The 12205-nt window shown below is 38.8% G+C and overlaps 1 protein-coding gene across 1 annotated transcript; it reads left to right on the top strand.

Annotated features, from left to right (window-relative positions):
- Nucleotides 1-11130: 11130 nt before the first annotated feature.
- On the top strand, nt 11131-11925 carry LOC122921336 (olfactory receptor 10A3-like). The gene has a single exon (XM_044271313.1). The coding sequence runs from the start codon at nt 11131-11133 to the stop codon at nt 11923-11925; it is 795 nt and encodes a 264-aa protein (XP_044127248.1).
- Nucleotides 11926-12205: the final 280 nt, after the last annotated feature.

Raw genomic sequence — 12205 nt, 5'->3', positions numbered from 1 at the left:
AAAAAGTATACATATTGGGTATCACCGCATCCCTAATAACATGCTCTACAAAAATATCACAATATCCCTCAGGTGAATACCGTAAAAAAAAAAAAAAAAAACATTTTTTGTCACCTTACATCACAAAAAGTGTAATAGCAAACATTTTTTGTCACCTTACATCACAAAAAGTGTAATAGCAAACGATCAAAAAGTCATACACACCCCAAAACAGTGCCAATCAAACCGTCATCTCATCCCACAAAAATCATACCCTGCCCAAGATAATCGCCTAAAAACTGAAAAAAACTATGGCTCTCAGTCTATGGAAACACTAAAACATGATTTCTTTTTTGTTTCAAAAATGAAATTATTGTGTAAAACTTACATAAATAAAAAAAATAGTATACATATTAGCTATCGCCGTGTCAGTGACAACCTGCTCTATAAAAAACCCACATGATCTAACCTGTCAGATGAATGTTGCAAATCACAAAAAAAAAAAATGTGCCAAAACAGCTATTTCTTGTAACCTTGCCTCACAAAAAGTGTAATATAGAGCAACCAAAAATCATAAGTACCGTAAACTAGTACCAACAAAACTGCCACCCTATCCAGTAGTTTATAACATGGGGTAATTTTTTTGGAGTTTCTACTCTAGAGGTGCATCAGGGGGGCTTTAAATGGGACATGGTGTCAAAAAAACAGTCCAGCAAAATCTGCCTTTCAAAAACCGTATGGCATTTCTTTCCTTCTGGGCCCTGCCGTGTGCCCTGTACAGAAGTTTACGACGAAATATGCTGTGTTTATGTAAACTACAGATTCAGGGCCATAAATATTGAGTTTTTTTTGGCTGTTAACCCTTGCTTTGTAACTGGAAAAAAATATTAAAATGAAAAATCTGCCCAAAAAGTGAAATTTTGAAATTGTATCTCTATTTTCCATTAATTCTTGTGGAACACCTAAAGGGTTAACAACGTTTGTAAAATCAGTTTTGAATATCTTGAGGGGTCTAGTTTCTAAATTGGGGTCCCTTTTTTGTAGTTTCTACTCTAGGGGTGCATCAGGGGGGCTTCAAATGGGACATGGCGTCAAAAAAACAGTCCAGCAAAATCTACCTTCCAAAAACCGTATGGCATTCCTTTCCTTCTGTGCCCTGCCGTGTGCCCGTACAGCAGTTTACAACGACATATGTGGTGTTTCTGTAAACTACAGAATCAGGGCCATAAATATTGAGTTTTGTTTGGCTGTTAACCCTTGCTTTGTAACAGGAAAAAAATTATTAAAATGGAAAATCTGCCCAAAAAGTGAAATTTTGAAATTGTATCTCTATTTTCCATTAATTCTTGTGGAACACCCAAAGTACGGCTCTCCAGCTGTTGCAAAACTACAACTCCCAGCATGCCTGGATAGCTTACAGCTATTAGGGCATGCTGGGAATTGCAGTTTTGCAACAGCTGGAGTGCCGCAGTTTGGACATGCCTGACCTAAAGGGTTGACGACATTTGTAAAATCAGTTTTGAATGCCTTGAGGGGTGTAGTTTCTAGAATGGGGTCATTTTTGGGTGGTTTCTATTATGTAAGCCTCACAAAGTGACTTCAGACCTGAACTGGTCCTTAAAAAGTGGGTTTTAGAAATTTTCTGAAAAATTTCAAGATTTGCTTCTAAACTTCTAATCCTTTTAAAATCCCCAAAAAATAAAATATCATTTCCAAAATGATCCAAACGCAAAGTAGACATATAGGGGATTTAACCTAATAACAATTTGGGAGGTATTACTGTGTATTTTAGAAGTAGAGAAATTGAAACTTAAAAATTTGCCAATTTTTAATTTTTTTTGTACATTTTGTATTTTTTTTAAATAAAAACCATTTTTTCACCATTTTACCAGTGTCATGAAGTACAATGTGTAATGAAAAAATAATCTCAGAATGGCCTGGATAAGTCAAAGCATTTTCAAGTTATCACCACATAAAGTGACACTTGTCAGATTTGCAAAAATTGGCCTGGTCCTTAAGGTGAAAATGAGCCCGTTCCCTAAGGGGTTAAACAGTCACATGTGGATATAACAAAAAAATGTTTTTTAGTTCTTTGTCTTCCCCAAAATTGGGAACAAATTGCTTTTCCAAGCTGTTCAATGTCTGTAAAGCTCTACTTTGTCTTAATGATATATATATATTTTTTTTAAATGTTGTTTCCATTGTTCCTCAAATAAAGCCCTACATGACTTGTACCAGGGGTGTAATTATAATTCATAGGGCCCTGTGGCAGAATAAGATGGGCCTCCACCAACTGTTGTAAAAAAAAGTATACAGTTGCGTAAGTAGCAATAATTTAAGATATGTATAATAGAACCATATATTAGAAAACCAGCATTATCACAAAAAGCATTGTTCATCCCCACAAAGATGTACAATGTTTTTGCACCTGATTGGGCAAGTGCTATGGCTAGAGATGAGCAAAGTTTTGAACACTTTGATTTAGTCGATTCTCCAAAGTTCAACAAGACATTTTATTTGTGACAAATTAATTCATCATGAATCGAGATAAATGAGGCATACTCAGGCCACTTTGCCTAATCATATCCCACTCGATGACGCAATCTCAGTGTGAAGGCTTGGAACTTAAATCTGCCCTGTCCTCAAGGGGTTAGGCAATACATAGTGCCCATTGGAATCAGGACGTGTCCTCCAGAGAGAGAGAGAGAGAGAGAGAGATGCAGTTTTTTCCCTCCAGCCAAGAGATGAACAGAGGAACCCCCTCCACTCAGAAGGAACTAATAGGGTATTCAAAAATGGTTCTTCTAAGCTGGACAAAGGCTTCCCTTTCTTTTGGGAATTGTACCAAATCTTTCCAGCGTCATTGATGTGATTAATGCTAATTGACTATGGCTAGGCTAATATGTGTATTTTACGAAATTTCGTAATATTGCTCTAACTTCGTCTCTTAGAATATTACGAATATTCTAAAAAAAGAAGTTACAGCAATATTACGAAATTTCGTAAAATACACATATAGATTGTAATTTAGCTAATATAGTGCTATAATCCCTTTTTTTCCCTCTAATTTTTTTTTGCCTCTTCTGAACTTAAGTTTTGTAAAATATGTACACTATTAAAAAATATTACTATAGCAGTATATTAGCTTAAATACAATCTATGTGTATTTTATGAAATTTCGTAATATTGCTCTAACTTCGTCTTTAAGAATATTCGTAATATTGCTCTAACTTCGTCTTTCAGAATATTACGAATATTCTAAAAGACGAAGTTAGAGCAATATTAAGAACATACGCAAAAGTCGAAATTGCGATGCGAGTAATATAACACGAAATAATCGCATGAAGATTTCAACTTAGCACAGCTATATTCCATATTAGGCTAGAATATGGAATATAGCAGTGCTAAGTTGAAATCTTCATGCGATTATTTCGTGTTCCCACCGTGAAGCATGGAGGAGGAGGTGTGATGGTGTGGGGGTGCTTTTCTGGTGACACTGTTGGGGATTTATTCAAAATTGAAGGCATACTGAACCAAACTGGCTACCACAGCATCTTGCAGTGGCATGCTATTCCATCCGGTTTGCGTTTAGTTGGACCATTATTTATTTTTCAACAGGACAATGACCCCAAACACACCTCCAGGGTGTGTAAGGGCTATTTGACCATGAAGGAGAGTGATGGGGTGCTGCGCCAGATGACCTGGCCTCCACAGTCATCAGACCTGAACCCAATCGAGATGGTTTGGGTGAGCTGGACCGCAGAGTGAAGGCAAAAGGGCCAACAAAAGCAAAGCATCTCTGGAAACTCCTTCAAGACTGTTAGAAGACCATTTCAGGTGACTACCTCTTGAAGCTCATCAAGAGAATGCCAAGAGTGTGCAAAGCAGAAATCAAAGCAAAAGGTGGCTACTTTGAAGAACCTAGAATATGACATATTTTCAGCTGTTTCACACTTTTTTGTTATGTATATAATTCCACATGTGTTAATTCATAGTTTTCATTGCCTTCGGTGTGAATCTACCATTTTCATAGTCATGAAAATAAAGAAAACTCTTTGAATGAGAAGGTGTGTCCAAACTTTTGGTCTGTACTGTAGCTCAGTCAACAAATAAATCTAAAAGTTATCGCTCTTAACAACCATGTCAGAAAATTCCATGTTAGAAAATCAAGATTCCGCTCTTTCCCTTCTGAGCCCTGATGTATCCCCAAACAGCAGTTTACTACCACAATTGGGGTGCCACTGTATTCAGGAGAACATGGGTAGCCCTTTGTGGGGCCGATATTCTCCTGTTATCCTTTATAAAAAAGAATGTAAAAAAATGTATTTTTTCATTTTCACTGCTAAGTGTTATAAATTAAATGAAACGCCTGTTGGGTCAAGTGCTCAATACCCCCTTTAAAATTTCCTTGGGTGGTGTAGTTTACAAAATGTGGTCATTTTTTAGGGGTTTTTACTAGGGATGAGCAAATCGACTTCGGATGAACCATTCTTAGGGCTCATTCACACTTGCGTTCTTTTGTTCCGGCATAGAGTTCCGTCGTCGGGGCATCAGGATGTCTTCAGTTCAGGACCGGAACGTTTTTTGGCCGGAGAAAATACCACAGCATGCTGCACTTTTTGCTCCGGCCAAAAATCCTGAACACTTGCCGCAAGGCCGGATCTGGAATTAATGGCCATTGAAAGGCATTAATCCGGATCCGTCCTTAAGCTAAACGTCGTTTCGGCGCATTGCCGGATCCGACGTTTAGCTTTTTCTAAATGGTTACCATGGCTGCCGGGACGCTAAAGTCCTGGCAGCCATGGTAAAGTGTAGTGGGGAGCGGGGGAGCAGCATACTTACCGTCCGTGCGGCTCCCGGGGCGCTCCAGAGTGACGTCAGGGCGCCCCACGCGCATGGATGACGTGATCGCATGGACACGTCATCCATGCACATGGGGCGCTCTGACGTCATTCTGGAGCGCCCCGGGAGCCGCACGGACAGTAAACATACTGCTCCCCCGCTCCCCACTACTACTATGGCAACCAGGACTTTAATAGCGTCCTGGCTGCCATAGTAACACTGAACGCATTTTGAAGACGGATCCGTCTTCAAATGCTTTCAGTACACTTGCGTTTTACCGGATCTGGCGTGTAATTCCGGCAAGTGGAGTACACAACGGATCCGGACAACGCAAGTGTGAAAGAGGCCTTAGTCGATTCACATAGTACTTAGTTTGAATACTGTACGGAATGAGCGCTCAGTACAGTATTAGAATGTATTGGCTCCTATGAGCTGAAGTTATTGCCACTTGGAACCGAACCAGAGTTCAGGAAATGTTTTTTTTACAGTACAAATTAATTTATAAAGTAATAACTTCGACTCATAGGAGCCAATACATTCCAATACCGTACGGAGCGCTCACTCACTCATTCATGAATGTTTTATCCGAAGTCGAATTGCTCATCCCTAGTTTTTACTGTGGGGGTACCCCAGGGCCTCTTCAAATGCAACATGTCGTCTATTTGACCATTCCAGCAAAATCTGCCCTCCAAAAACCATATGGAGCTCCTTCCTTTCTGCGCCCTGCTGTGTTCCATACAGCCGTTTATGACCACATATGGGGTGTTTCTGTAAATTGAAGAATGAGGGTAATGTTGTTTTGTTGTTAACCCTTGATGTATTACAGGAAAAATTGATTAAAATGGAAAATCTTAAAAAAAAAGTGACATTTTGACAATTCACCTCCATTTTGCTTTCATTTCTGTGGAATAATTAAAGGGTTAACAACATTTCTAAAACCAGTATTGAATAGTTTGAGGGGTATAGTTTCTAAAATGTGGTAAATGATGGGTGGTGTCTATTATGTGAGCTCCACAAAGTGAATTCAGAACTGAACTGGTCCTTACAAAAGTTGATTTTGGAAATTTTCTTAAAAATTTGAAATATTGCTTCTAAAATTCTAAAATAATAAAATTGCAATAGCAAAATGATGCCAACATAAAGTAGACATATGTTGAATGTTAATTAATAAGTATTTTATGAGGTATCACTGTCTCTAAAGCGGAGAGAGTCAAATTTAGAAAATAGTGAATCTTTCGGTATCTTTTGGATTCTTTTTTATGAATAAAGGTAAAACATATTGACTCAAATTTACAATTAACGTGATGTACAATGTGTCACGAGAAAACAGTTTTAGAAGGGCTTGGATAAGTAAGATAGTTCCAAAGTTATTACCACATAAAGTGACACATGTCAGATTTGCAAAATTAAACCTGGTCAGGAAGGGGGCAAATGGTCCAGTCTGGAAGTTATATTCATTGTAATCCTGCCTGTAAGGATAATAAAATGACTGCTGAAAAGTGATTTCTACAGAAAAGGAAGTCTAGCCATATTATTTGGCTCAGTGACCAGTGTGAAAAGTGCAGGGTATACAGTAGATAGCCACATGGAACATTAAAAAAACAAAATCATAAAAAAGTTTTAAAAATATGTAAGAACTTGATTTAAACAACAGGTAATTTTCTGGTGACAACTTGAATGTCATTTATAAAGGGACTTGCAAGTATTTTAGTCATAAAATAAAAGTTACAAGTCCCTTTTTTGACTGGCCCTTCAACAATATTTTGTTGCACCACTGGTTTCACACCATGTTCGACAGTTGAGTGGGATGGGGTTGGAGTGGGGGCATGTCTGGAACCTTTCCAGGGCCCGGCAAGTTTATTAACTGGAAACAGTTATACATGTTGGTGAAAAACTACTTCAGCCCCACTACGGCAACGTAAGGTGGAATCTTTAGTAAGTAACCCTCAGTATCTTTAATTGCACCCATTTGATAGTAAAAGACCTAGCCTGTACTGGTGAAGTGGAAGTCAACCCTTCTCTCTGCACTGCAATAGCCAGACTCCTGGTCCAGGCTTTCAGTGGTCAACGCTGGAATAGGTGAAGAAGAAGAGGAGCAGAATTCTATGGGAGTAGGACCTGTGTTGATTGATAACACGGACATGCAGAAGTTAGAGGAAGAGTGAATCGTAAGAGGCAGTACCATAGGATCCCTAAGGCCCCTTTCACACTGGCGAGAATTCAGTACGCATTGCACCCGCACTGAATCCGGACCCATTCACTTCAATGGGGCTGTGCACATGAGCGGTAATTTTCACACATCACTTGTGCGTTGCGTAAAAATCGCAGCAAGCACTATATTGTGTGTTTTTCACAATATAGATGCTTGCATTAAATCGCAAGCATCTGCAAGCAAGTGAAGATGCGGTGCGATTTTCACGCATGGTTGCTAGATGACATCGGGATGGGGACCTGATCTTTATTATTTTCCCTTATAGCGTTATAATGGAAAATAAAAACATTCTTAAAACAGAATGCCAAGTAAAGAAGACAAGTCGGGCTGCACAAACAAGTGGATGAGGTGAGTTTAATTTTATTTATTTTTTTAACCCCTCCATCCCTAATTTACTTAGCATTCTGTATTAAAAATTGCTATTATAACATAGTTATAAGGGAAAACAATAAAATCTACACAACACCGATCCCAAACCCGAACTTCTGTGAAGAAGTCTGGGTTCGTGTCTGGGTACCAAACATGCCAATATTTCTCACGCTTGTGCAAAATGCTTTGCACTCGCGCTCTTATATGTCCAAATGTCACCTCAGTTCCTGGACTTGGTGTTTTGAGGACTTGGTCATTCAACGAAAGGGGTATAATAATAAAAATGGTGACAAAGGTAAGAAGAAACAATGCTCCTAGTATTGGTGGAACACTATTGACCCAAATATTAACTGCACAGCAGAGATTAGCAAATCTTTTGAGATTCAGATAATTTCAGGTTCACAGAATTTTTCTAAAAGTTTGGTTCGGGCCCAAATCAATTTGACCTAATCCTTTGGATAGGTCATCAGTATCTGATCGGTGGGGACTGACACCCGGGACGCCTGGCGATCTGCTCCTTTCAGCTTACCAAGCACAGTTCCATACATTGTATAGCGGCTGTGCTTGGTATTCTAGGCCATGTGATCGAAGAACGTGTCGTCACTTGGCCTAGCAAAAGCAGCCTTCTTAAACCGCTGATCAGCGAGGGTCCCGGGTGTACGACATCCACTGATCAGATACTTACTTCGGAAAACTCCTTTAAAGTGGTTGTCCGAGTCATGTGAATAAAAAAAGAAAAGAGAAAGCACTGTAAATCTGTTGGTCAGCAATATACACATAAACTAAGCAAGTGGTTAGGAAAAATATGGATACTGATGATCTGTCTCAAGGATAAGCACATAGTCACACAGCTTTATTTCTATTCAAGTCTACAGTAGTGTCTTGAACATTTTGTGGCTCATTTCTTTTAGCAAAACGTCTGTGAGACTGATAGAGATAACCAAGTACAGAGCTTGGCTATTTTCATTAGTCCCTTTATACTTTGAATGGAGGATCAGGCTGCTTGATCATTGCTCCAATCATACAAAAGACATGGGATTACCTTTGTGGTGATCAGTTGGGGTTCCAGTGTAGGGATCTCCACCAGTCTAGTAATTTGCACCTATCCAATGGATAGATGATAATTTATTACTACTGTTGAGCGAAGCGAGCTTCAGATCATAGATCCAAAGTCACTTTGGTCAAAAGTTTGTTCGAATTTTGTGTTCAAATATATGGCCTCTGCCGTGGTGAAATTCGTTCATTGAATAACTTCAGCATTCGATTCTTCAACTTGAAAATCATTTTAAAACTGGGATCTGAAGTCGGCTTTGCTACCCAGGTACCAGTAGGTACAGAAGCTAACTTTGAATCCCTGAAACTGAAAAATCTAAGTCAAAAGTTATTCACCCAAGTCTCGCAAATCTAGAGATAACGAATTTCACCTCGGCTATACGGAGGGATCTCCATACAGCATTTAAAAAAAGTTTTGACTGAAGAGACTTCGAATCTATGATCCAATACTTGCTTCGCTCAACACTATTTATTACCAGAAAAGCAGCAGAATTTTGTAAATTAAATAAATTTATGAAACTGCAAAAAATCCTGTTCACTGTTGAAGGAATTCACCTGCCAAAATATTGGGATTTTCAATGCATAGACAATTGTATTAAATATTGTGTTAGAAGAGGAAACATTTGTCTTTTTCACTTTATAAAAACACAACTACTCTTGTCCGTGGGGGAAAAGTCTCATTTATGAAAAAGCTTCCATTAATTCCCACTTATTAGTCTCATGTGCCTCTTTCACTACTAAATGTCAATAGACCAGCTTCCTGAAATATAATTGATTGTTTGATGAAAAGATATATAAACTGCATTATTGTAAAATACAACAAAGCAGCCAACTAGGATTGTAAATGCAAATGCTGCCACCAAAAAGACCTGAAATTTACATCTTACTAATTCTCTACACCCTTAATTTTATAATAATTTAGACCTTAAATTGCTAAAATAATTGACTGATACCATATCACATTGACTGTTTTTAACCATAGCCACTAACATAGGTTTGTACCCCCTTTTGCTGTTCTAACAGCCCTACTCTTCATGAATACTCACATACAGTGCCTTAAAAAAGTATTCACCCCCTTGACTTTTTTCGTATTTTGGTGCCTCACAACCTGGAATTAACATGGTATGCTTGAGGATTTGCATCATGTAATTTACAGAACATGCCCACAACTTTTAAGATTTTTTAAGTTTTTTTTATAGTGAAGCAAACATCAAATAGGACAAAATAACAGAAGAAGTCAATGTGCATAACTATTCACCCCCCTAAAGTCTATATTTTGTAGAGCCACTTTTTGTGGCAATCTCAGCTCCAAGTCGCTTTGCATAAGTCTCTATGAGCTTGCCACATCTTACCACTGGTATTTTTGCCCATTCCTCCTTGCAAAACTGTTCCAGCTCATTCAAGTTGGATGGTTTGCGCTTTTGAACAGCAACCTTTAAGTCTGACCACAGATTTTCTATTGGATTTAGATCTAGGCTTTGACTAGGCCATTCCAACACATTTACATATTTCCCCTTAAACCACGCAGTGTGTTTGGGGTCATTGTCCTGCTGGAAGGTGAACCTCCGTCCTAGCCTCAAATCATGCACAGAGTGGTACAGGTTTTGCTCAAGAATATCCCTGTATTTAGCACCATCCATCTTTCCCTCAACTCTGACCAGTTTCCCAGTCCCGGCTGCTGAAAAAAATTACCACAGCAGGATGCTGCCACCACCATGTTTCACTGTGGGGAGGGTGTTCTTTGGATGATGTGATGTGTTGGGTTTGCGCCAGACATAGCATTTTCTTTGATAACCGAAAAGTTCAATTTTAGTCTTATCAGACCAGAGCACATTCCTCCATACATTTTGGGGGTCTCCTACATGCCTTTTCGCAAACTCACAACGTGCCTTATTGTTTTTAGCTGAAAGTATTGGCTTTCTTCTGGCCACTCTGCCATAAAGCCCAACACTATGGAGCATGTGGCTTATTGTCGTCCTATGTACAGATACTCTAGTCTTTGCTATGGAACTCTGTAGCTCCTCCAGGGTTACCTTAGGTCTCTGTGCTGCCTCTCGGATTAATGACCTCCTTGCCCAATCCATGGGCAGCAGTCTCTTGGCAGGTTTGCTGTTGTGCCATGTTCTTTCCACTTGGTTATGATAGATTTGATGGTGCTCCTGGTGATCATCAAAGATTTGGATATTTTTTTATAACCTAACCCTGACATAATTCTCAACAACATTGTCCATTACTTGTTTGGAGAGTTCCTTGGTCTTCATGGCAGTGTTTGGTTAGTGATGCCTCTTGCTTAGGTGTTGCAGCCTCTGGAGCCTTTCAAAAAAGGTGTGTATATGTGATGACAGATCATGTGACACTTAGATTGCACACAGGTGGACATCATTTCTCTAATTATGTGACTTCTGAAGGTAATTGGTTGCACCAGAGCTTTTATGAGCTTCATAACAAAGGGGGTGAATACATACGCACATGCCAATTTTCTGTTTAATATTTCTAAAGAATAGTTTTATTTATAAATTTTTCTCTTTTCACTTCACCAACTTAGACTATTGTGTTCTGATCCATCACATAAAATTCAGATTAACAAAACATTGAACTTAAGTCTGTAATGTAACAAAATTTGAAAAAAGTTAAGGGGGTGAATACTTTTGCAAGGCACTGTAATATCTTCAGTTATGGAAAACAGCAACAGAACCTTTGTGACAGAATTCATCCTTTTGGCTTTCTCTGAGTTTCATCGGTATCAGATTTTACTTTTTACTCTTATCCTATTTGCATATATTGTTTCTATTGCTGGAACTATGACCATTCTTCTGCTGATCATAGTGGAACAGTCTCTCCATGTGCCCATGTATTTTTTCATTAGCATATTCACTGCTGAAGAAATGTTGTTTTCGTCTGTTGTATTTCCAAAGCTGTTAGTCATCCTAATAGTACGTGATCAGAAAATATCCTTCGTAGGTTGTTCTGTACAGTTATATTTCTATCTGACTTTGGGACAAGTTGTAAGTATATGCATCGTGATAATGGCTTATGATAGGCACTTGGCCATTAACAAGCCATTGCACTATATAGTAATTATGAATCAAACCCTCTGTATAGGACTAGTGATTATTTCATGGATTTTTAGCTTGTCTAGCTCTTTAATTTTGACACTGCTTACAGTGTTTTTGGATTTTTGTGGCCCTAATGAGATCAATCATTTCTTCTGTGATGCGGGTCCAGTGCAGAGTCTGGCATGTTCAGATACATATGTCACCAAGGCAATGACAACCACAGCTGCCGCCGAAATATCCATTGTCCCATTCATGATAATTGTTGGGATTTACACCAAAATCATTATGACTATTTCCAAGGTAAAGAGTTCTTCAGGAAAACAGAAAGCGTTCTCCACATGTTCATCTCATCTTATAGTCACTATGTTACTTTTCTTCACGGTCTTTGTTAAATATCTTAGACCTTATGACTAGAGTTGAGCGAACACCTGGATGTTCGGGTTCGAGAAGTTCGGCCGAACATCCCGGAAATGTTCGGGTTCGGGATCCGAACCCGATCCGAACTTCGTCCCGAACCCGAACCCCATTGAAGTCAATGGGGACCCGAACTTTTCGGCACTAAAAAGGCTGTAAAACAGCCCAGGAAAGAGCTAGAGGGCTGCAAAAGGCAGCAACATGTAGGTAAATCCCCTGCAAACAAATGTGGATAGGGAAATGAATTAAAATAAAAATTAAATAAATAAAAATTAACCAA

Source organism: Bufo gargarizans, chromosome 11 (genome assembly GCF_014858855.1).
Source record: "Bufo gargarizans isolate SCDJY-AF-19 chromosome 11, ASM1485885v1, whole genome shotgun sequence".
Taxonomy (NCBI): Eukaryota; Metazoa; Chordata; class Amphibia; order Anura; family Bufonidae; genus Bufo; species Bufo gargarizans.
This window is presented reverse-complemented; position numbering and strand designations above follow the sequence as displayed.

Excerpts from the sequence above, each read along its gene's own strand:
- LOC122921336 (XM_044271313.1), top strand. The coding sequence starts at position 11,131 with ATGGAAAACAGCAACAGAACCTTTGTGACAGAATTCATCCTTTTGGCT.